The 26,911-nt window shown below is 39.9% G+C and overlaps 1 protein-coding gene across 7 annotated transcripts in view; it reads left to right on the top strand.

Moving 5' to 3' along the window:
- Positions 1–26,911, top strand: part of PBRM1 (polybromo 1) — a 411,924-nt gene that overhangs the window by 375,158 nt on the left and 9,855 nt on the right. For 3 of the 7 annotated variants that reach the window (XM_078776019.1, XM_078776018.1, XM_078776021.1), the window contains one exon: positions 7,926–8,085. The exons of 2 other annotated variants lie outside the window; for them this stretch is intronic. In XM_078776019.1, the coding sequence (XP_078632145.1) occupies positions 7,926–8,085 (160 nt within the window). Of the gene's footprint in view, positions 1–7,892; positions 8,086–26,911 lie in introns of all 7 variants that reach the window. 2 more of the 7 variants (XM_078776017.1, XM_078776020.1) reach the window with 1 other exon arrangement.

Here is a 26,911-nt window from a genome sequence, read left to right on the forward strand (position 1 = left end):
CATCCCCCAGCGTATCTCTCAAGGCCTCTCTTTGGTGCAGCCTCGTTGCTCCTCTCCAGCTCATCTCCAGTCATCTCCCATCTCCAGTCATCTCTCATCTGGACTCCTAAAGCAGTCCCCTGCAGTCGCTTTTATCACCTCCAGCGAAATCAAGCCGCCGACTCCGAGGGCGCGCCTACCGGGTCACTCACCGCGGTGTTGATTGGCTGTTAGGGCTGGTTCACTCCTTGCTTCTTATGACGAGGTGGAGACACGCCTTTCTTCCCCAACCTTACCTCGTGGCCAATGGTGGTTTGAAGAAAACCAGCCAAAATGCGGAAGGCAATTGGAAGGGAGGTTTTGGGGAAATTGGAAGGGCCTACGCTTATTTTGTTTGATACAATGCAAAGTCAATCTAGTGGAAAACACATACTTAGCCTACATGGAATAAGGAAATACACTATTTAAAAGATATATCGTGACCTGCGTGTATGTTCTATGAAATTAATTAGGAGGACGGCTGCGACCATTATTTACATTACCAGGATGTTACCATACCAAAACCATACTCTTCACATCCGTTACCCTTCCTCCAAAATTGTTACACTCCTCAAAACCCGTTACACTTCTCAAAACCCGTTACACTTCTCAAAACCCGTTACACTTCTCAAAATCGTTACAATATATATATATATATTCATGTCCATGTTGGAATACCTTTGGTGGAAGCTAAACTGATGATCAAAGATAATCGAGTCAGAGAATGGGCCACCTTTTGGAACGTGTTACCGTGAGGTTGTGGAACGTGGATGTCGCCATTTTAATAAAAGTTACTTGGTGGGTCATTGTAGTAAAAGTATTTTGAAATGAAGCCCTTATGATCATGAAATTAATATTCACTTATTTAAACATCTTTATCAAATTGGTACTTCAAACAGAGCCATTTTATATCTGCTAAATACTCATATTTTCTACATAATATGCTAAGAACACGAGAATTATTGAGAAAGTGGACATGAAATGAATGTTTATTATTTTATGAAGTATTTTTGCTATTATTACATACATTTATTTATGAAGTAATAATACTTCATTATGTATTATGTACATACATTATGTATGTATACATTATGTATTATGTATACATATTATGTACATACATATAGAATGAGTAATGAAGTATATATTATGTATTACTAGCAACGGTACCCACCCTATGGGCGGGGCTTCAATTGGGAGACCCAAATGAAAAGGCAAAATATCAGAAAATGAAAACTTTTTATTTTAAACGATTCATATAAACATCCGTTAAATCATATCACACGCAAATCATCAAATCTGGTGGACAAGGATGTGACACAGCTGCACACCAGTCTCGGAGGCAGTGATTTGACAACCGATATGAACAGTGATGTGTTTTTTTTTATTGAAATTCTAAAAATACTGTTTAGATTTTGATGATTTGCGTGTGATATTTAACGGATGTTTATATAAATCGCGCCTCCCAATTGAAGCCCCGCCCTTAGGGCGGGTACCGTTGCTGGTAATATATAATGGCGATACAACAATTTTTACCGCTTTGCTTTGAAGAACGGGAATGAAGGGGGAGGAGCGTGTTAATATGTGTGGTTGAAGGCTTTGGGTGGTGAGGGGGCTTGAAGCCAGATTTTAATCTTACAGCCGCCATATTGGTGCCTGCCGTCACTGCGATGCCAAGCGAAAGACGCCTCAGATCTGTCACATTCACAATCGCTATGTCGTATGTACTCCCGATACGTGTACCAAATTCCGGATACGTGTAACTATACCAAATCAACAGTTAAAAGGATTTTGAGCCGATAGGTGTTACGGCCTTGGATAGATCGATGGAGACAGCGATCTGTTAGCGTATACGTGTACCAAATTCCGGATACGTGTAACTATACCAAATCAACAGTTAAAAGGATTTTGAGCCGATAGGTGTTACGGCCTTGGATAGATCGATGGAGACAGCGATCTGTTAGCGTATACACCAAAGAGGACGGATGCTTTCCACAGGACATCAAGATTTTCACAGCTGTTCTGGACCTGAAGGTTGACAAGCTTCTGGTAGGCTTCTGGACGACCCAAATAGCTATGTGGAATTCTCTCATGTAGAGATTAAATGTCCTTTGAGCTTTGGCCGAGGTCATTATTTACTTTTAATGATGTTTATATACGAATGATGTTTAATGATGTTTATATTGGTTTTGGGTCGTCCTTTCCGCATATCTCATGGGATTGTGAGGTGGAGAGACGGCCATGATGGCGGGGAGAGGGTTAGAATTTTCTCAAGCAGGGATTCAACCTGTGTCCTTATAAAAGGTCTTTGTCCGAGGTCACCGAGTTCGATCGGTGCAGCCGTGCAGCAATCGGTGCAGCCGTTTGTGCGGCATCCGGGGAAACAACATCGTCACAATGAAAACATCGTCACAATGAACGTTATGCGAACGCGAATGTTATGCGTGAGTCCAAACCTGAGAATGCTGGAAACTAAAGCTGAAATTGGGAAAACTAAATAGCCTATTTTACTCCTGGAGATCCCAGGATTATCCTCCCAAAATATCGTTGCGATCAGTTCAGCGGTTTTTGCAGTACCTTTGAACAGACAGACGGACGGACAGACAGACGGACAGACATTTGGTGAATTATAGTAAGATGTATGTATTATGTGAAGTATTTAATTTATGGCCTTTTTCTATTTATTACATATATTTATGAAGTATGAACATGAATTTTTATGAAATTTCATGAAATGAAGTGTGCCTGATGAACTTGCCATCATCGTGTGTTTTACTTGATTCCTGCTATTGATGCAATTGATTGTTTTTGGCTCATTGGCCACAAGGCATTGATGATTTTTTTTTTTTAATTGAAAATGTTCCACATTTCACATTATACTGTTTGAGATACATCCAGTTTACCCATAATACTACTTTCCAATATGGTCAGAATATAGAGGTTTCCTTAAATTCTCTTCAATGACAAAATATTTTGATAATGTAAAAATTCTGCATTTTATATTCGTTTTCATGAGTTGGAATTCAGATTCTTTTTTTCTTTTTCGTATACCCAGCCAAGGCTCGTGGAAGAGCTAGACCGCAGAATGGATCAGGACGTAACATAACAAAAGGAACAGTAGGAGATGGGGGAAATGTCAACAGCACGGCGGAGGGAGAATGGGGGATGTTCCGGATAAATGAAGGAGGAGAATAAGATGAATAAACAAGGGATGCATGTATCAATGAGGGGTAGAGGAGAATTCGAGTGGGTGGAGAAGATGCATACATAAGCAAATTTTTAGGGGGGGAGGGGTGTGGTTTAACAGGTGTAGAAAAGATCATGGTTCGGATGGGGTATGGTTTGACATGTTGGTGAACAGCTGTTGTTAAATGGCATTGTCCACAAAAAGTACTATTCATTAAAATAGAATTCATTATAACAATTGTTCCTTATAACAAGACTCCTCTGTATTTATGCCTTTACCTCTGGTAATAACGCACTTTCGAAATGACGTATTCTGCCCCCAAAATGCTCAGTGTGCATGTGCATAAACCCCAGGAAGCTGAAAAGTTTTTGGGGCAAAATAAAATGTATTTTGTGTCCAGGACAAGGATTGCTACTTGGAAGGGCTCTTAAAGAAGCCAGAAATACTTGGACAAGTACCCGAGAGAAAGGGCTGTCTGTGCGTCTGCACAACAAAATAATTTGAGAACTTTCTCAGCTTGCCGAATGGGCATCTGCTCTTACTGTAAACTACCGACCATGTGGACTATTGTGCTACACAACTCCTCTCCCCCCACCCCCTAAACCTCCTTGATGGATCGCTACCTGTGAATGGACTGTGTATCTGGATTATGTTCTTCTGAACGTATACCGATAGGAAGGACATATCTGGGCTTGTGAATGTACAGGGTAAGTTTAAAATTGTGGTGTTTACTATTAATCATGTTGGGGAGGGGGGGGGTGAGCTACCATGGTTTATAAATCAGCAGTGGGGGCTATTATAATATATATTGTTTGTTTGGTTCTGGGGCCACAAGATAAATTGTACTCGATTTTAGCATCAATTGCTAAAAGTTGAAGCATCTGTGTGTGTGCGTACGTGCGTTTGTTTGTGTTATATCCATGGCCGATGCTAGAATGAACTAACCCCTCGATCAAGTATATTTTTTCGTATTCCTATATTTTCTTAGAGTAATCCCTGGTGTTGGGCTAGCGGCTAGGGTGCCGGCTTAGGATCCTAGGATCTTTGGTTCAAATCTCGGTCGATCGCCGAATTAATGCCAGGGGGGTTGACTCAGCCTGTCATCCTTCCGAGGTCGGCTAATTGAGTACCAGTTCACTGGTAATTCCCTGTTTGTCGTTGAAGGCGGCAAAAAGGGTTGGCGTCAGGAAGGGCATCCGGCCGTAAAACATTGCTTCAAAAAGGGGACCAAAAAACAACAACTACCACGGTCCCCGAAAAGGCCAACCCCCGCTTTGCGGGGAAAAATGGCCTCTAAACGGTGGTTTTTATATTTTCTTAGAGTCCAATTCATTGAGGAACGGATCAATTATGGTTAACCATCCAGAAATTCCCACTTCGTGTAAATGCTGAAAATTATGTTTAAAAGACGATTTGAATTACACATTCCTCGCTAGTAACGACAGATTAAAAGTGTCTGGCGAACTGAACCTAGTCACTGTAAACGCACACACAGCGCATGTGCAAAAGGCTTTGTTTGACATTCATATATCATTTCAAAATTCGCGAATTCCTTTCATGCTCACAGAAGCATTGCTTTACAACATAAAACCACAAATTTACATTTATTAATTTCCAATTATTGAAAACAAACTACGGTACTCAAAATAAGGTTTGTTTTTTTTTAACCCACAAGTTACCCCACCACTACGGTACTCAAAATAAGATTTGTTTTTTTGAACCCACAAGTTACCCCACCACTACGGTACTCAAAATAAGGTTTGTTTTTTGAACCCACAAGTTACCCCACCACTACGGTACTCAAAATAAGGTTTGTTTTTTTTGAACCCACAAGTTACCCCACCACTACGGTACTCAAAATAAGGTTTGTTTTTTTTTGAACCCACAGGTTACCCCACCACTACGGTACTCAAAATAAGGTTTGTTTTTTTTGAACCCACAAGTTACCCCACCACTACGGTACTCAAAATAAGGTTTGTTTTTTTTGAACCCACAAGTTACCCCACCACTACGGTACTCAAAATAAGGTTTGTTTTTTTGAACCCACAAGTTACCCCACCACAACGGTACTCAAAATAAGGTTTGTTTTTTTTGAACCCACAAGTTACCCCACCACGACGGTACTCAAATTAAGGTTTGTTTTTTTTGTGGTTGTTTTTTGACCCTGGAGCAGGAGGTGGCGTTGTATGTCATAAGCAGAGAGTTTGGAGGTTTAAGTTGGCAATGGTAAAGTGTCCATGTATCAGGTAATTCAATCATCCGTCTGTATTTCCATTTACTGTTACCTCTGGATCTAGCTCCTGACCATACTCCAATACGGTGGTGTGCTACACAACTCATGCTCACATCCTGTATGCCACAGGTAATGCTGTATGCACAAATCATTATCACTGAATTTTAACAAAGTGATTAAAATACAGACTTGGCATTTAATATGGAATATTTTTTTTGTGGGGGTGAACTTACTTTTCAAGATCACTTAGAACCAAAAGTTCATTGGAATTATGTTGAAATTATTCTAGATTTTGTTAATGTCACCTTTAAAAGAAACAAAAACCACATTTGACATTTCGAAGCAAATAAATTGATCCATGGAAGTGATGTAAACTGATATCGAACTCAATTCACGGACAGTACTGTGTTAAACTTCTGTACGTTTTCCAGAAGTATCTCTTTATTTTGCACATTAGCCAAAAACATTTTCAACAAAAACAAAAGCTAAATTATGACTGGGATTACGGAAAGTAAAATTACAGTTCAGTACTTCGTGTAACCCCCACGAGCATTCAGGAGAGCACGTACACGTCGAGGCATGCTGTTCACTAGATTTGCCAAGGTTTGGACAGGAATCGCTTGCCATGCAGTCACAATAGTCTGCTGCAATTCACGCACAGAGTTAGGCTGCTGGTCCAAGTTGTCGATTTGACGCGTTAATTCTGCCCACAAGTTCTCTCTCGGATTCATATCCGGGGACATGGCAGGCCACTCCATATGCTCGACACCACGGTCAGCAAGAAAGTGTTGGATCATGCGAGCACGATGAGGCCGTGCATTGTCATCTTGGAAGACAAAGTTTCCTCGAAAGGCTGCACGAGCAAATGGAAGCAATGTTTCTTCCAGAATGACCCTGTACTTGAACTGGTTCAGGTTTCCATTCAGAACAACCAGGTCAGTTTTGCCCCCTGCATGAAAAGCAGCCCAAACGGTCACCCCACCACCTCCAGCTTGGACTCTTGGCACTATACAATCTTCGTTGTGGGCTTCATGCACTTGGCTGCACACTCGGACGCGGCCATCTTGACGATAGACCAGAAATCTAAACTCGTCACTGAAGGTCACATGATTCCAGTGTCCTGGCTGCCATTGACGGTGCACTCTGGCCCACTGCAATCGGCGCTGGCTGTGTTGTCTGGTCAGGCGTGGCTTTCTCAGGAGACGCCTGGCACGATAGCCTGCTTGAACCAGTCGTTGGTTGACTAGCCTTCTGGATACAGGCACATTTGTCAGTTTCTGCCACTCAGCCTGAAGCCGATTAGCTGACTTGGTACGGCCATTGCAGACTAACCGGTGCAGCTGGCGATCATCGCTCCTTGTGGTTCTGCGTGGACGTCCTGGCCTCGGTATTGGAGTAGGGACACCCCTCAGCATTTCGTTTCAGGATATTTGACACCTGACCTTGAGTGATGCCATACTGCCGAGCAATAGCACGCTGTTTCATGCCGGAATTTCGTAAAGCCACCACTCCATGACAAACAGCATTGCCGAGTTGACGGACCATCTCCGGAGGAAGCGGCAATAACTTTTGTAGACGTGTAGCAGTTGTTTTCCACTAATACAGAATGCCAACAACCCTTATATACCCGATTGTGAAGCCAATCGTCAAATGTACCTGTCCTTACATTTTGTCACGCCACCTGTGATATAATCCTGTTGTTGACTTCTTGCTGCGAAAGACAATCAGTGACATGGTTCTTTCAACAACGACATCACCAAAGGGTAAAATAAACTCACCAGATTGATATACTGATTTCACAAAGTAAACCCAAGTCAAGAAAAAAAAATATTCCATATTAAATGCCAAGTCTGTATATATTATGTTTTTATTGCTTTTGTCTTCAATCACTTCCTCTTCATGGATCTTCATAGCTCAATCTCGCCTTCAGAGAATCCTATATTCTAGAGATATTCCTCATTCCGTCCGTCTCTGAGAACCTCATTCGGCATGTTTTCAGGTAAATTTTGAAAACCGGTCACTTACCAAACGGGGGTTGCGGGGGCTAACCCCTGCTCTAGCAGGCAAAATGGCCTTAAAATGCATGTTGTTTGTTGTTGTTGGTCACCAGGTTGAAACTCTGAAACTTTTTATGAATGCACTCTTAAGTATGACATTTGTCATTATTCCACTGGGAAAAGGATTATCGTTATGATACAAATGCATATTTAAAAGTGGCCTTTTCATCAAACATTCTTTTTAAAGTTGAATAGTTACCATGGAGAGATAACCTTTTGGGTGACCCTTCAATACATTTTCTTAAAAGTTAATTTATCCTTCCATGGCTTTCCATCCCTTCACATTTTTGCATGTAAGCATGCCTTATCTTCCCCTCTCTCAACCCTCTCCCATCCAAATCTTCCACTGCCTTGATTCCATGCTCACATTGGGCAATTGGGGGCGTATGCCACTCAGCCTCCACCTCCACCTCCATACCCGGCTCCCCAGACAAGCCAGACAGGCAGCCTCACGGCCCCCTCGGTGCCGATGTTCGTGACCGTGCCTCCACGTCCACAACGGCTATTGCACTCAGAAGCATACGTCCGTTACATCGAGTCTCTGAACAAGGATGGACAATCAGTGAGCCGCTGGCAGCACACTTTCACAGGTGAGGCTTCATGACTGGATAGTAAGTACAATATTGGCAGTTTTGTGTTTGTATCTTTATGATTTTATGACCATTCGTTTGGTAGGTAATTGTGGTTCATGAGCATGTTCATGTAACAGATCTACACGTAAATATTTTTTATCTCTTTTACACAAGCCTCTGAACTTTTTTAAAGATGTACCTTTATTGTTTTAGCTTCTCGTTTCTAGCTCTCTGGTGAAAAAGAGGCTGATGACATTGTCTTTCTCGCTGGTATGTAACCTCTATAGAAGCAAGACTCTTGCATTATTTCCTGCGTTATTAACTGGTAATTGGGCCTTCATGACCTAGGTTACATCTTTAAGTGATTAGAACATCATGAGCCCGAGAGATAGTGTGCAAGCCCACCAGTGAATACATACTTCCTGACTCTCCCCAAATGTGCCCTTGATGCTGAGTGAGTGCTAAGCATTGTTATAAGCTGGATGTGGCATGGTACCAGGGGTCCCAATGACCGACTTGCTGTGATCCAATTGTGAAAATGCAGAACGGATTATCCTTCACAATCGCTAACATTGACCTGCACTATGGTCAGCCTTGTACCACAGTCTATGTGCACAGAACAGAGCAAACACTCCAGTTACCAAAATTTGGCATTGTATGCCATGATATGTACATGCACATGCTACAATCTCAGTAATACAATCTTAGTATCATCATAAATGTAATAAATAACTGTGCAGAAGTTGCTATAAGCACGGAGAACATAAAAGCCATGTAGACAATACAAAAAGGGAATTGAATTTCATGAACTTTATTTTCCTAACTCTTTGTCACAATAAGTAGGCTTAATTTGTAGACCGAATGCTTGAGCAGGCAAAGAGGATGAGGAGGTGGAATGGGTAACATTTAGGTAGCGGTTCCTCCAGTGCGATGGATCACAATGCCACATGCCAGACAACGACACCCTCAGGCATGGAAGAGTATGGGTCTGCTGTTGGCATGGCACTTGCAACGCGCACTCCCTGATTCACTGCAGGGAAAGCTGCTTGTGATATACACGTCATCTGGAGTCATTATCACTAAGTTTCTTATTTTGTACTAGACATTTTTACACACACAAAGGACAAATGCATGGACACACGCATGGCTTGCGGACTTCCTCTCTGGTCGAAGTCAACGTGTGGCCCTGAATGGGTTTCTCTCCTCTCCCCTTCCTGTTCAGGCTGGAGTTCCCCAAGGCAGTGTTCTGGGCCCTGTGTATTTTCTGGTCTTCATCAATGATCTCTCTGACTCTTGAAAATCCTCTCCATCTCTTTGCTGATGACTCCGCTCTCTGCCGCTCCATTCCTCATATCTCAGATTGGCAGTCTGCAGCCCCCTCACTCTCTGCAGACCTGGACAAAATCACAGACTGGTCAAACAAGTGGAACATGTCTTTCAATCCTGACAAATCTCACACTCTTACTATGTCTCTCTGAAAAGAGACAACCCTCCCATCTACTTTCTGAATAATCCTCTCCAATAAGTTCTGTCACTCCAGCTTTTGGGTCTCACTATCTGCCATGATCTTTCCTGGGAAAACCACATTTCAAATCTGGCCTGCAAAGCCAGTCGCCGACTGGGCATCCTCCGTCGTGCGAAGTCCTTCCTTGGCACACCTGAGCTCCTCACCACATACAAGGCTTTCATCCGCAGCTCAATGGAATACTGTTCTCCCCTCTGGGCTGGTGCTCCTGCCTCACACCTAGCCCGGCTTCACGCTGTTGAAACCAAAGCTTTCAGAATCATTGGAATCTCCCGCGATGAAGCTAACTCCGAGGGCCTTTCACTCACTCACCGCAGGCAGGTTGGTGGTCTTTCTGTCTTCTACCCACTCCTTTCCGGCCTTGCTCCCCCAGCTCTATCTGTGCTCTGTCCCCCAAATATTCCTGCAGATCGCACAAGATCTGCCAGCAATGCCAGCAACCCTCTTCTGGTGAAATTGCCAAAATCAAGACTCTCTGCTCACCTTCACTCCTTCATTCCTCTTTTCTCCCGTCTCTGCAACAAACTCCCTCACTCTCTTAAATCCCACTCCTCCCTCCAGGTCTTTAAAACAGCTGTTTACCACCACAAGTATTTTCCACCATCTCTTATCTTCCCCCATCCAAAACCTTGATCTTTTCTACCCCCATTAATTCACCCCAGATCCACTTTTTTGAAATACCAACTTCTTTCCTGGAAGTCCTTGCAGTGTCCATGTGTTTTATACTTCGAACCACCCCCCCCCCCCCCCCCCCCACCCTTCCCACGCCTCCTCCTCCTCCCAAGCCCCCTCACTCCCACTTATCTCCTGATGTCCCTGCTCTCAAATGTTGTGCTTGTGTGCTTCCCCCTCTCTCCCCATCTTGTCTACCGCTCCCCTTATTATATGTTTTATGTATCGTTTTTTTTTTTTTGTGATTAATGTTAGCTCTTTCACGAGCCTCGATCTTGTATACAAAAAAAATAAATTAATAATGCCCTCGGGTTCTACAATTGATTGCAATTATTTTCAAATTATTTGTTAGTTGTATACATTTAATTATTTTCCATGAGCCTCACTCCTGCAAAGAAAAACTAATACTGCTCTATACTGGTGTTGTTATGTCATGCATTATTTGGTTTACCCTTAAGCACACCATGATGCTGGACTGCAGGTGTGAGAGAGGGCCACCCACTTTCACCTGACATGGGGCTAGCAAGTCCTGGTTTGAATGTTTTATTTTTTTTACAGTAATATGGTCTGATTCCCTCTCATTGGATGGTGCATGCATAGGCACTTCCTTGTTGTTCAACAGATATATTTTTTGCAGTACCAGTGGCTCTCATAGTTTTTTTTTCTTGAGGAGAGATGGTCCAGATAAGGTGTGGCAATTGGCTGCATAGTTTTATGCCAGAGAACATTGTTTGCATTTACTTGCACCCGCAGACTAAAACTAAAGTATCTGCACAACACATTTCATGATGTACAGGGGCATAAGCTGGTGCCACAGCATCAAATTTATCTCTTCTGGATTCGGTGGAATCTAGAGATTGGAATTGGTGGAATCTAGATCTCAAAAGTATTGGAATCTCCTGTAATGGTGTTGAGGCTGAGGCACGAGGTATGTTGCTTTCACATTGTAGGCATGTTTGCGGTTTCTGTTTTGTACCATCTATTCTTCAACATTGCTCTTTCTGCTCTCTCTCAGTCCTCCTAGCCTCCCCAGCAACTCCATGATGCACATGTTCTTCCAGTAAGCTCCTTGTGGTTAAACTTATAAAATCCAAGCTGACTACACACCTCAACTGATTTATTCCTTGCTTCTGTCTATGGAGCTGCCTTCCAGATGCTTTTCCTTCCCGGTCTTCACTCCAGGGGTTTAAGCCTGCAGTGTATCGCCATCTCTTATTGTCCCCAATTATGACCCATTTATCTTTATTACCCCCTTTAACCTTTCCGAACTCAACCATCTTACTTCCTAGTTCAATGTTTACTTCCCTCCTCTTTTCCTCTTTGTTTATTCCCTTGATGTTTCTCCCACAGTCAGTTCTACCTTGCTCTTCTATGAGCCTCACTCCTATAAATAAATATAACGGGTATGATTCATATACAGTATGTAGGTGTGTGTGTGTGTGTGTGTGTGTGTGTGTGTGTCATTCTTCCTTGAGTCTCTTATACTAATGTAATAGTAAGGTGGGGGGAGAGGGGGGTTGCCAGCCAATTCTCTCTGTTGTATAATGGTGTATCATATAGCATGGCCTGGTGGAAGTGAGTATCCTGAACCACTAGACTGGATGAGTTCAAAACTGCTGGTTACACTCGGTGTGTGCACGGGAGGGTTTTAGGGGATGGAAAGGAATTCATAGTCCAGAGGTGCACTGTGAGGGTAGAGGAGGACAAATAATCTCGATGTAAACGTGTATCAAGCAAGTCCCGCACCTGGTGTGTGTGGGTGTTACAAGTCAAAATAAAATTCCCAATTCTCTGCATAAAAACCATCAAAATCCTATAAAAGGGTGGAAGGGAGGTGGGGTGGGGTTATAATACTTTTTGTGCATTTGTTTTACTTTTATGCACTCTTGTACTCAGGGTGCCCACGGGAAGCTTTTTGGTGGGAAACAGAATTCATACTACTGGAAGTTGAAACTGCCATGCCAAACTTGTGTTTTCACCTTATAGTGCGGGAGCCCAGAAACATTTGTTTCACATCTCGAGTACAAAAGGTTTGAGGCCTGGAATATATGCATCTATGATAGGAGACCCCAAAAAGGCAATTCTTAAGTTCTGCAATTCTGCACAGCAACCAGGGGGCGCCACCAAAGACCCCTAAATGTGACTCTTAATTCACAATTTGAGTACATCTTTCAAACTTGTCTTAAAATGTTCTCTATAGGAGTGGAAATCAGAATTCCCAATTCTTAAGTTTTCAATTTGTGTATTAGGTCGCTTAAGAACGACCTAATTAATGCTAATTAACGCTAATTAGCATTTTTAATTCACAATTTGAGTACATCCATGAAACATATGGCAATGTATTCCTTAGGTCATCCTAAATCAAGATCAGTCATTCTTAAGTATCCATTTCATGTATTAACCCACTTAAGAACGCAAAATGTACTCATTGACCCCGTCCCTGGCAAGGTGAGTGTTAATTCACAATTTGAGTACATCTTTCAAATTGGTCCCAAACTGTTCAGTAGATCATCGTGAATCAAGAACAGCAATTCTTATGTGTCCATTTCATGCATCAACCCACTTAAGAATGCAGTCAGTATTGTAACGGAATTTGGGTTGTCACTGGCTGCTATCCCCCCTCCACTCCCTGGCTGGCCCTCCCTTATATGCAAGGGAGGGGCTGGAGTGCTGACCTGAGGGCAGGCCCCAAGTAGACACCCACACCAGTGCTGAGCATGCACACACCTGTCTGGCTGGCCGGATCGAGGGTGTTCAGTTTTGGTTAAGGAAGGAGTTTTGGCCTCCCAGCCAATGGGGAGGCTTCTTCCCTAACTTGAGCCAATTACACCCTAAACAGGAAGTGCCTCTCTACAGAAATGACTGTCCTGCAGTGAATAACTGGGACCAATATACAACATTGTTTGGGGAATAATAACCAGTGACTTAAAGGGAAATATTAACACATTATCAATCCAGGTTTGTGACACTATCTTGAGGGACGAACTTTCTGGGACACCCTGTAGAGGGAGTTGTCGGTTTATCATAGGACCTAATCATGGGGAATCTCCTGCTCTTTCCCTCCATAGATTCTCTGAATCGGCTGCAGAATGTCTGATGTTGCCTGCAATGCCTAGATCACTGCTTAGGTAAGTCAACAAATAGGGTTAGGGTTTGGGGTTAGGTGGCAAAACCCCGGCAGAGGTTGTAGAAGGTGACGACTCCTTGGATGGACATAAATGTGGGGCATTGCTATGGTGAACATCACTGGCGGCTTTAACAGGTGGCGTTTGGGATGAGATGGCGGTAAAGTTCTTGTAACAAGAAACATGGTAACCCTAACCCTAACCCTAACCCTAACCCAACCCTAACCCTAACCCAACAAACAATACTATGCTGTAGGCCTAATAAGCATTCGGGGCCGATACAGAATTATGTAGCCCTAGGCCTAGGTGGCGCGCAGGAAATGTCCAGGCAGATGAGGGTATCCAAAGTTCTGTATGCATACCGATTTCAGGTTCGAACCACAGCTGAGTAGAAAATAATGACTTATTGCCTCAAAATTTGAAATAACTTCTTTTGGATTTCACTGACCAAAACTGACTGACTCGCCATGCTCACTGACCACCCGCTGTGATTTTATTTTTCAGACAATGATTTGAAACATGCAACCATGGAATCGGCCACCAATACTACGCCTACTGTCCAGCCTACTGTCCAGCCTACTGTCCAGCCTACTGTTTCATCATTGGAACGCAGATGTATTCTTCACATCCAACGCAGTGCAGACAAGAAAGCTCGTCCAGACGTTCTACCTTTCAAGGATACGCAATGGGAAGCAGTAGAAACAGCAGCAGCTAATAGACGGCAAAAGCAACATTTCCAGGACTCTGTCTATTGTGGTGTAGTTCAGAGATTGCCTACGTCTCCTGCTGAAATGGATGGTTACCATGTTTCTTGTTACAAGAACTTTACCGCCATCTCATCCCAAACGCCGCCTGTTAAAGCCGCCAGTGATGTTCACCGTAGCAATGCCCCACATTTACGTCCATCCAAGGAGTCGGCACCTTCTACATCATCTGCCAGGATTTTGCCACCTGTTTGTCTATTCTGTGAGAAAAAGATAAAACGACTCAAAGGTGGAAGCGTCGAACTGTTGGGAAGATGTGAAACCATTGAAGCCGGTGTATCGATCCAAAATGCAGCAAAGACATTAAATGACAGTAAGGTTATTCCAAAAGTAGTTGATACGGATTTAATTGCCAAGGAGGCCCACTACCATCATTCATGTAAAAGTGCGTATTTGTTGTCAGCCAATCGAGTTTCCCAAAAGGACACACGTGAAACAAAAACGCCTTCTGAGACCAGTGTGTTGGACATTTTTGCATACATTGAGCAATCTGTAATAATAGACAACAGACCTGAACTTCTTAATTCTGTATATGAACGTTATCTTGATATTTGTTCGGCATCCGCAGAAACGCCCAGGGGAAGCGCCTTCAGCCTCTCTAGGACATTGATGAGTCACTTCAAAGCGCGCATAAAGATACAGAGTTCACTTGGGAAAAGGCTTGGAAACATCTTATATAATGCAGAAACCGCAGATGATGCAATTCGTGTTGTATATGATTACACATCTACTGATGAGAGAACAATCGCCAAAGCAGCATTGCTTTTGCGCAACCAGTTGCTCAAGGTTGAAAAGGTCGACCTTCCTGAATGTCCGACATTGGAGGATTTAAGAAACGGGGACTCGTCACCCCCAAAACTTGTAGTAGATTTTTTCAATATTTTGTACGGAGGGCTAAAACCAGAGCGATATACAGAGTCAGTAAAGCGCCGCGCAAATTCGTCTAGTCAGGATGCCTTGTTCATTGTACAACGGGGTCGCGCAAAACCTGCAAAACATGTAGCTCTTGGTATGAGTGTTAAGTCGGTCACTGGCAGTAAAAAAATGGTTCAAGTCCTGAACAGGTTTGGTCACTGTTTAAGCTACAACACATTGGAAGAAGTTGAAACTGCCACAGCTGAATCCATTCAAGAACAGAAGCTTGCTTGTCCAAAAGGAACAGTCGTAGGTAAACCAGTCGGATTAGCCTTCGACAATTTCGATGAGATGACTCAAACCATGTCTGGAGCCAATTCGCTGCACGATACCATGGGTATTCTGTACCAAAATGTGCCAGCACCTGATGAAGAACGTGAAGCATCTGCTGTCATGGCAGTTTCAACCTCAACTAGTGCTCGGCAAGTAAAGACAGGCAAAAGGAAGAGAACCCTTGAGAGTACAGATACTGCACTCCAGCCATATAGGAAGATACCAAAGATGATCACTACGCTCATATACTTGGGACCTGTGATGTCTTCCTAGATGTTCCGTCAGGCCAGTGCTTCCATTTCCACGTAAGCGAAGGAGAGGTCAAGCGAGATACCGTAGACATGCTCAGTAACAACCATGAAGAAGCGGATACCAAGATCTGCATGCATGCAAAGGCAGCAGACACCTCGAATGGAAATGTAGTAATACGCGCCTCAGACACGGACATAGCTGTTATTATGCTCTATCATTGTGAGAAATTCAGCAGCCACATCTGGATGGATGTCGGTACTACATCCAAGCGTAATCGGAGGCTCATTGACCTAACAGCGATATCCAAGTCACTGGGACCACAACTGTGCAGTTCCCTCCCTGCCTTCCATGCCTTTACCGGCTCGGATTACACCGCAGCATTTGTAAGAAAGGGCAAGGTTCAGCCCTTTAATAAGCTGGAAAAGATGCCCGATGTACAGCAAGCTTTCAAAGCTTTGTCAACAGATGGACTGCCAAGCGAGAAATGCAAGGACACACTCTTGAAATTCACTGCTATAATGTATGGAGCCAAAGAGAAGTCGAAGGAAACGTTAAACGCCTACAGGTTCAAGACCTTTGAAAGAATTTACAAGCCCAAGTTAAGAGGAAAGAACCCACTTGAAAAGCTGAAGGGAGCTGATGCCAGTAGTATTCCTCCATGCGAAAGAGAGGTTGCTGCCCACATAAAGCGTGTATCGCTTGTTTCAAGAATGTGGGCCAATGCTGACCAGCCAATCATCCAGCAACACCCATCAGAGGATGACGGATGGGAACTAGTGGGAGATCAATATAAACCCATCTGGTTTGAGGGAGACCAACTTCCGGAGTCGCTCGTTCCAGATGATGAAGAATTAGCTGATGCTGACGATGATGAGGTCCTAGCGCAGTCATCTTCTGATGAAGAGGACGTTGAAGGAGATGGTGATGATGGTGATGTGTAGGTTTACAATCGACCAAACCTGTTCATACGATTATATTCAGTACGGTACATATCCAAAGCATCCTGACAGGGAATTTGTAATGTTTTTGAAATTTTAAGCAAAATAATGTTAGGAATGTTGGATAAAACAACATATATACAATCATGTTGATGTTTGAGATAAATTCAATAATTTTTCGTTGATATAGTTAGTTGAGTTTTTACATACATTAAAATTTGTTTTTAGTTCAGGGTAATTAGCTTAAACATGTTAAATAGTTTATAAGCGATAGTCAGAGATAAAACAGCAATATCGCTAATAGAGTAAAAGTTAGACATTAGGTATTAATTTTTATAAAATTAACATTAAAAATTGTTTTTTGTTCCGAGATTTGAGATTTAATTGTTGATGGGCGGTAGAACCAGGACGCCAATTTACTACATGACTTACTATGATCTGATTTTGAAGCATAATTCATGCATACTAAGTACATTTTTGTGTAGTTTATAAAAAAATAAAACATTGTGTTTGTATACAATCTATGTTTCTCCTTTTTGTCAGTGTGCATTCTTAAGTGGGTTAATACATGAAATGGATACTTAAGAATGACTGATCTTGATTTAGGATGACCTAAGGAATACATTGCCATATGTTTCATGGATGTACTCAAATTGTGAATTAAAAATGCTAATTAGCGTTAATTAGCATTAATTAGGTCGTTCTTAAGCGACCTAATACACAAATTGAAAACTTAAGAATTGGGAATTCTGATTTCCACTCCTATAGAGAACATTTTAAGACAAGTTTGAAAGATGTACTCAAATTGTGAATTAAGAGTCACATTTAGGGGTCTTTGGTGGCGCCCCCTGGTTGCTGTGCAGAATTGCAGAACTTAAGAATTGCCTTTTTGGGGTCTCCTATCATAGATGCATATATTCCAGGCCTCAAACCTTTTGTACTCGAGATGTGAAACAAATGTTTCTGGGCTCCCGCACTATTATGAGAAGTGTTTGTTTGTTGGACTACTATGCACTGCCGAACCGCTGGATGGAATGAGCTGAAAATGTTAAAACTAAGAGTTCATAGAGAGGCTTACCCCACCACAGCCTTGAGAAAATGACTATGGGAATGGTCTTTTAAACTCTTGCTTTGCTTTTCCGAGCACATTATATTGTCGTGTCCACCCTGTTGTGAAAACCTCAGGGTGACAGATGACCAAACGAGCTTTAACTCCGAGGCGTATACCCAACTATGGCGGTACCTTGTGCACGCGCAGGGGGTAGTTGAGGGCAGTGAGGGCTTACCTGCACGGATGGACGCGGCACGTGGGTTATCAGATCCCCACAGTCAAATAAATGTACAAGACAGGCACAACAAGGAAATGCAATAAATAATGATTTAATGAAACTAATACCAGGGCAACAAAAATGAATGTACGGTAATATTGAATTCTTAATTGGGGCACCCCCTCATGGACTCATATACAACACAAGGGGAAGACGAGAGTAAAAATAAATGCATAGTGTAGTGTGGTGCGTTGGCTGATACTCCGTCTGGCATCCTTGACCGTCCGGGGCCATCACACGAAGTCGCGTTCACCACCAGCCGCTGACGTGAAGCAGACAGGCCAGAGCTCCTCCCTCGGTCCTTCTCGCTCGGCTGCACCGAGCTCCGACGGTACCAAACTTCCCAGGTGGCACTACACGAAACGCAGCCGTCACAAGGAGAGAGAGAGAGAGAGAGAGAGAGAGAGAGAGAGAGAGAGAGAGAGAGAGAGAGAGAGAAAGAGAAAGAGAAAGAGAAAGAGAAAGAGAAAGAGAAAGAGAAAGAGAAAGAGAAAGAGAAAGAGAAAGAGAAAGAGAAAGAGAAAGAGAAAGAGAAAGAGAAAAAAAGAAAAAGAAAGAGTATAGTAGTGTAATAATGTTGCTTCTGGGACACCTCCGTTTAACATGGGAAATCCCTATCTAATGTCATTTACCCCCTTGTCTTTTTCAAAAATCATAAACACCTCTATTTCTCCCACCCTCATCTTTATGAACCTTTTGTCTGTAGTACCTATCCTTAATGTTGTTCATTAGACCACTCAAACACTACAAATATTTGTTTTCTCTTATAGACCTATCATCTTTCTTCTACATATCATCTGGCAGATTAATCTTTGACCCATTCACTTCCATATTAATTCTTTCCCTCCCTCATTGACCCTAAACACCTATATTTCTCTCACCCTGTTATTTACGAACCTTCTAACCTTTTGACATGTTATCCTTATTCATTAGACCACTTAAACACCTGTGATCCTTCTGACCTTATGGACCTTTTAACCTTTTACTCTTAATACCATCTGGTGAATATAGCCCACTCAAACAACGACCCTACAAATATTTGTTTATGCGTGGGAAATAATTTAATTCTCCTCCAACTTCCATCACCATACTCAAACCTTTTTTAAATTAATTATTCGCTTTTGAGAAATGACGTTGTTTCACTGACTTGGATAACTTCCCAGAAAGTTTTGTTTCGTTTCCTGTTTTCACACACGCCTTGAGATTCCTCGAAATGCTGTCAGCCAGTTCTCTTCCCTGAATACATTTTACATTATAAAAAACCGTATTCAGTTCAATTTTAAACATTGTGAATCGACGAAGATGAACGACAACTTGTCTTATTCCAGTGATGAAGAATACTCACAAGGGTAAGTTTGAACTGTTTGAACATTCAGAATTGAACTGTTGGTGAGAGCTTTGTATGTGATTAATTTAAATTTATATAACATGATATTTTTTTTTTTATTACAGCAATTCAGGTTTTGAAAATGACCTGGTCTTGGCAGAAAATGAAGTTTTTCCGAAAGAGATTTACAACGAGGCGAATGAGTATTTAAACCATTTGCATGTTTCACCGTTCTTGCAAGATTCATATGCAAGGTAAGATACTAAATATTAATACATTTGTGTTAAACGACGCTGCCTTAGTGTGTGTGTGTGTGTGTGTGTGTGTGATGTTTTGTCAAGCTTACTTCAGCATAGTAATTTCTCCTTATTTTGTTTGCAGCCTCGAAGACCAAAGCTTGGAGTGGGACGATTTTGGACTCCATAGGAATGGTTGCAGCCTCGAAGACCAAAGCTTGGAGTGGGACGATTTTGGACTCCATAGGAATGGTTATTTCCTGTCATCCTGTGATATCCTTAATTTTCATCTCGACGATCTGAACGCTAAGCTTGATTTTGTGGAGGTAAGCATGTGTGTGTCAATGTGTGGGTACACCGTTTCGAATAGGTACACCATATCCCTGCGCATTGTGGGAGGTGATTCAGGGTATATCAGTCATTTATTTCTCTCCTTGTTTTACCCCTCTTGCCTTTGACAGAAAGAGATTCCAAACCTGAAGATATCTGCTGCTGTTGAAACTACCTTTGACTTATGTTTGGAAGAGATTGATGATTTGTGCTGGGAAGAAGTTAAATGTGTAATACCTCAAGAAAAATGTCTTAAAAATATAAAGATTTTGTTTAAAATATTATTTATATATATATGCTTTGTCCAGAATTATTTAATTATTAATTACAAGAAAAGAATAAAGGTTAGAGGGGAGGGTGCGTTCCCCCACCCCCTGATCCCCCCCCCATCCCACCCCTCCCCTCCCCTTGTGTGTGTGGGGAAGGTGGGGGTGGGATGAGGGGGGATCAAGGGTGGGGGAACGCACGGGAGGGTGATGGGTGTGGGCGGGGTCTGTGTGGGCGGGGCTTATGATTTTTTATTTATTTAATTTTTTTTTTTTTATTACCACGAATTAAATTAGCTAATCTGGGTGGGGTGAATAGAAATGTTGTTTAATGAATTATTAGCTTTGTTTTTTGTAATTCTTGCGAGTAAAATGAACCCAAGATTTCTTCTCCATTTAAATCATATAATTTGTAGGTCCAAGGGACTGTATCCATTACATCAATGATTTTAAATAATTCATTAGTCCATTTTTGTGTATAACCTTTCTCAAAATGGCTTTTCCATTTGTATATCCTTACAATATCACCAACTTTGAACTTGGGCTTTCTCAAATTAATCTCCTTTTCATATTCTAATTTTGTAAATGTTTCTGATGGTTTTGATTTTGTTGATGAATGAACTGTATTATTGTAATTATCTACAATATCCTGAATTAAATACACCCATTTTTGAGAACCGAGTTGTGTGAATTTTTTATATAATTTCTCTTTCAAAGTACGATTAAAACGCTCAATAACAACTGCCTTTCCTTCATTAAAGGTGCTGTATAATTTAATACCCTTCCCCTTAAGAAATTTCATGAATATTTTGTTGTAGAACTCTGTTCCCTCATCGGTCCACAGTTTCTTTGGTTTTCTTTTATCCCTATCAAATATTAGCTTAAAGGCTAACATTAAAGTATCACCCCTTTTATTTTTTAAAGGGACAACCCAGGCAAATCTACTCCTCAAATCAATAACGGTTAAAGCATACCTGTATCCCTTATCATTATTTAGTTCGATTAAATCAGCAGACCATATGTGGTCAGTGTATTTAGAATAAACTTTCCTTCTTTTAAACTTTGTGATTATAGGTTTATGTAATTCATTAGCCAAAAGCTCCTCAGTCTTGATAACATCATTGGAGTTTAATAGTTTTTTGGGAAATAACCAAGACCAAGTTTCAATTTAACACTTATCATTTTTTTCACAATAAACCTATCAACTTTCTCTCTCAATGTCGGATTTCGTATCAAAGACAAATTATACAACATTTCTCTGTCTGCTTCATGTTTTTCATCCAATGTGGTGGTATCCCCATAAGCAATATCATGCTTCATACACACTTCATCAACCCTATTTTTTGGTCTGGACCAAGGTTTAGGATTGCCAGTCTCATCTAATCTTTTATCCAAGTTTGTTCCTGGACCACAGAAAGAATACCCTGGAAGGTGTAATTCCCCTGGAATTCCAGTTGTTGTAAATTTACTTCCTGAGAGAAACTTTTGTATGTCTCCTCCTCTTTTAGGAGAGATGAATTGGCACTTTTTAGAGCCACATACTTGACATATTCCTTTTTGATAAACTCTATTATTTTTAGCTTTAACATAAGAGATATTTTTAGATTTAGTTTTCTTTTTACATTTGAGACAATAACTCATGTTTATTTATCAGAAAAATTCCGACAGAGTATCAAAACCTTTTTGGTTTTCAACATATACATTTCAATCTTTATTTTTAAAACATAAAGAATCCTAAGGAATGCCTTCACTCTCTCCTCCATTTATTTACAAATAAAAACTAACTAAAGTCAATGACACCAACATCATCAATCACATAATCTTTTCCTGCTTCTTCTTCTTCTTCACCACTTTCTCGTTTAAATCTCCTCCCTGAAATTGAAGACATTGACGTTATTTTTGAAACCATTATCTTCATAAGAGTTGTTAATTCTTTAATTTCCTCTTCGGTGCGTTGAGATTGATTTATTTGCTGTAATACACTCAATCTTTTACGAATCTCACTGATTTCCATCTTTTTATATTTTTCCTCCCTCTCTCTTTGCTCCCTTTCCTCCCTCTTCTCCTCCTCCTTTTTCTCCCTCTCCTCATCCTTTTTCTCCCTTTCCTCCTTCTCCTTTTTCTCTCTTTCCTCCTTCTCTTCTTTAACTCCTTCCTCATTTATCTTAGCAATTTTTGATATCAATATTTTCACAGCATTCATTCTTTCTTTATTTTCCTCTTCGGTGAGTTGAGATTGATCTTCTTGCTGTAATACATCCACTCTTTTTTGAATCGCTCTGATTTCCATCTCCCTCTCCTCCCTCTCTCTTTGTTCCCTCTCCTCCTTCTCTCTTTTCTCTCTTTTCTCCTTCTCTTCTTCAACTCCTTCCTCATCCCTTGCTACCCTTGAGTTTAAACCCCAAAGAATATTATACATATACTCATCTGGATTTTGAGATATTCTTATATCTATAATTATTTTTCTCATAATAGGATACCAATAAGATTTGTTGACGATTTCTAAAAGAGTTTTATATTTCATAACTTTGAGAAGTTCATTTTTATTTAATACTTTAAACAAGTCTCTATTTGTGGGTTTAACAATATCAGTATAAGGCCAGTTTTTTATGACAAAATTCCCATGTATATGCTCCAAATCATAAGGTATGTAATACCGAGCACCCTTTTCTTGTAGGTATCCTTGAATACAAAAATTATAATTCTCTTGTAGTCTTCTTCCTGCCATTTATGTATCAGAAATATATGTGAGATTAATATTATGACAGGTAATACCACCCCATCTTCCCACTACCAAATCGGTTTGTATTCCTCGGCTTTCTATCCTTATCTCATTACCTTCCTTCTTTGTCATGCGAACCATCGCTATACTATCATATATTTTTCTTTTCTTAAAATCACGTATTTGTTGTTTACTAATTGTACTTCCACATAAATCCTTATCTTCACCAAGTGGATAATATTCTTCTTTACGAGACTGATTTAAATCATGTAGGTCTTCTATGTTTATTGAAAAAGACCAATTATACCCTAAATCAGGCATATCATACCCCCATTTATTAATTCGCATATTAACTAAATGTCCTTCTTTATAAAATTCAATTGTAAGCAGGTAGTTAAATTCAATGAGGAAAGGTGTATGGTCAGTATAACCAGGTGTTGTGGTTGTAAATTTTACTTGTTTAACAAAACGTGCTGTTTTCTTTAAAAATATATATTGTGATAAATCACTTAATCTAATTAAGTCATTCGCATCTGTAGGGTTTGGATAATTGATTAATTTATAAGTATTCTTCATATTAATTTTTTTACTTACACTATATTTTTGTCGTTCAGCCTGTGCCTTTGTATAATAATTTGATAAATCAATATCCTGAGAGGATTTTCCAAAGATAGAACCATCTTTTCCAACATAAGTCATTTATATTAGATTTAAAATGATATCATAAAAATTTTCATTATTGTTGAGTTGAAATAATACATATAAACATAATTGACCACAACATTTAGAATTAATTTCTTGAACTTGAAATGTTTGATAAACACCATTCTGTAAGAATTGTATTACTTCAACAGGTGGTGGCATACCATAACTATCAAAATAATATTTATCCTGACTATTATGAATACAAACCCAATGAGAACCATTCTGTGTGTCTAAATTCATAATAATATTCTTTGTATTCTTATTTATATGTATTAATTCATCTCTCATACAAATAACCACATTATCAATTTTTAGTGTTTTACAATACTTAGCTAGTTCTATATTTGACGTTGTATTCTTTCCAAATTGTTTAAACCATTTATCCATTTATTTATGAGAAAGATACAATCCATTACCCCGTTTAGTTAGTTTAACACCCGCTTGAGCGATAGAGGAAAGCATATCTCCAACCAACAATCTAGCTTTATCAGGTAGACTTTCAAGTTTTTGAGCAAAATCTACAATTACACCACTTCCACTAATTTGTTTCTCCAACTCCTTGTTATGTCTTTCCAATTCTTTTTGAGCTTTTAGTTGTGCCTTCCTTTCGTTAGCAGTTTTTACCGCTGCTGAAATACCACCAGTCAATGCTCCCGCCGCACTTAAACCAGCAAATAAAGGAATTAGAAACGGGAGAAATCCTCCTCTTGACTCGTCTATTGAATATTTCTTTAACATAGGTTTCGTCATTTTAATTTTAAGTGATCCAACATCATTTAGTGTTTTTACTTGTGTGTGTGTGAGTAAAACATCAATTCTTACAGCTCCTTTTCTTTGAATTGTATTAACATTAATAATACAAGGCTTTTGATTTTGAATACAAGATGTTAATTTATTAAGATTGATTTGATTAACATATACCCCAACCATTTATTTATGAGAAAAAACCTATGTGATATTAATCATAACACCATTATCTGTATTAATCTGTAATTCTGTTTCCTCCAAAAGCAAACAATATGCATTAACCTCTTCACTCTCCCCTCTTTCAATGTATAGAGAAGTATCCACTCGATTAGACTTTATAGTTTCCTTTTGAGAACTCAGGTCAATTGCGTAGATTGTATAAAGTTTTTGAAACGCAACCATATCCAAAATAGGATCATTATTACCATTACTTTCACACACCTTTTGGTAGGACTTGTAGGCTTCCGCATAATCATTTTTTTCCCAATCAATTTCCAATCTATCTCGCGGATAAAATGTGCCATCAAGAGAAACCCGAAGTTGTTTCACCTTTGCATTATCACTCAGGGCATTATTCTTATTAGTACCGTCCTCTCCATCTGGTTTTTTTAAAATGAGCCAGAGGTATCGTGGCTTTCCTTGAAGAACACCTAAATTCCTAGTGAAGGTAGTGTGTTCCAGTTTAACGTGTTGACATCTTCTTTTAAGGTATGATACATTTAGCGGTTTCTTTGAGTTAAGTCTTCTATTTAACATCTCTTCCGTTTTAAGATTAGGAGTATATTCACTGATATACCAACACAAATCATTAATAACAAATTTATTATTTTCTCCAAAAGCATTTTCATCCCCAAAAAGCAATCTATTTACATTATCATTCCTTTGTAGTTGAAATCTAATTTTAAGCCCATACAAAACTTTATCACAATCACAAAATCCAAATATACCTTTCAGAGGTACTGCTACGGTAAAACTATTCTCAGCTTTTGCGTCATCATTATACATTGACTTCCTTTGACTATAACCAGGGTCTGCGTTTGTACCCGTTGACATATCAGGAATAAAACCTTCAACAGCTCCCTTACCCATTCTATCACTAAACGAATATAGTGTAAATTTCATCATTTCAGATGTAGCAGAGACATAATCAACCGCTTCAACCTCTTGTGTTCCAATATACAGGCGGACACTGTCAAACATTTTCCAGAAGAAATCATTTACGAGTGTAGCATTAGTATTATTCGCAGCCTTAGTGAATTTAAATTTACACAGCAAGAAACTATCAGCTATATTCAAGTAAGTTTGTTGATTATTTATTTCAAAACTTTTTGTTCCGTTTGAATTCCAGTCTGTTCCTGTTATAGCATTTACCTTAAAATAGTCTTCCTTTTTAGTGGAGTTTGAAATGATAATCGTATCATCCAAATCATAGATACTATCAATCGCTTCCATACTTGTATTTATATAGCATTAAAATTGTTGAAACCCTGACCCAAGTATTTTAATGATTTTTTGTCGTTCTTGTGAAGATAGTTGAGTTTTACCTTTTTTTATTTCTTTGATTGCTTGTAATTTATGAGACTCCTTTTGAGCATCTTTTATACTCTTTATAGCACCCGCAACAGAGCCCACGGCAGAAGCAGTTGAACCAATTAGGTCTTTATGTTTAAGGATGGTTGAACCAATACCCATTAGAGTATCAATTATCCCATCTCCTTTATTTCGAAATTGATGACCTACACCTCGTTGTCTCTTAGGTTTATAGTATCCTCTACCCACATACCTTGTATAGTCTGGTGAAAGGAACATGCCCTCCCCTGTAATTATTTTATATTTTCCCAACTCGTGTTTTCTCACAATAACCATTATTTATTTATTGAAAAACTTCACGTAGGTGAATTCTGATGGATATAATTTCATCATTAAAGGATATCATACGATTATCTTGGTCAGTTATCCTAAAATTTACTCTATATGGTTTTTCCTGACACAGGTAAATAGACAAGATTTTTTGGTTCCATATTAAATTTATAACCAATCGGGGTTGAGTATGCACTGAATGAAAATATTGTATGTGTTCTTATTCCATCGTTATAAGCACCATCAATCAAATCACAATGAATTAATACTGAATTTATACCGGAGGATATTTGGATAACATTATCACTGTAAAACGTCCCGTTATTTTCAATCTTTTTTGAAGAGAAACCCAATAGCTCTCTAAACGAATTTTCAATCGTGAAATCAACTTTATAATTATTTTTAAGTTTAATAGTTGATTTTGAAGTGTGTTTTTGAATATCTATTACAATATTTTTTGGTTCATCACCTTTTTCTTTCATAAGGCGAGAGACTTCTGAAGATATTTGAGAAATCTCGTAAGCTCCAGGTGAAACAGTTATAGTTTTATATCCACTTCCTGGATTATAACTAAACTTGCTGTTTTTCTCTGTGATATTAAACAAGGTATTATAAGTTTCCATCGACAATAAAGATGCCTCATATGAGGTAAGGGGGTCAAGTTGTAGTGGGTAAGGGAATGAAGCTGTGTAATCACTCGTTGTGAAATTAAAACTAAGAATTGTGCTTCTCATCTTATTTAATATCTAATAAAATATCTTTGTATTGACATTTATTAATTATTTTCATATTCATCAACTGATCTAAAATGGCTGAGGATTCATTAAAACAATTGTTGTTTCCAGCCTTCTTACTACCT

This window comes from Myxine glutinosa, chromosome 4 (assembly GCF_964187855.1).
Source record: "Myxine glutinosa chromosome 4, kmMyxGlut1.1, whole genome shotgun sequence".
NCBI classification, from domain to species: domain Eukaryota; kingdom Metazoa; phylum Chordata; class Myxini; order Myxiniformes; family Myxinidae; genus Myxine; species Myxine glutinosa.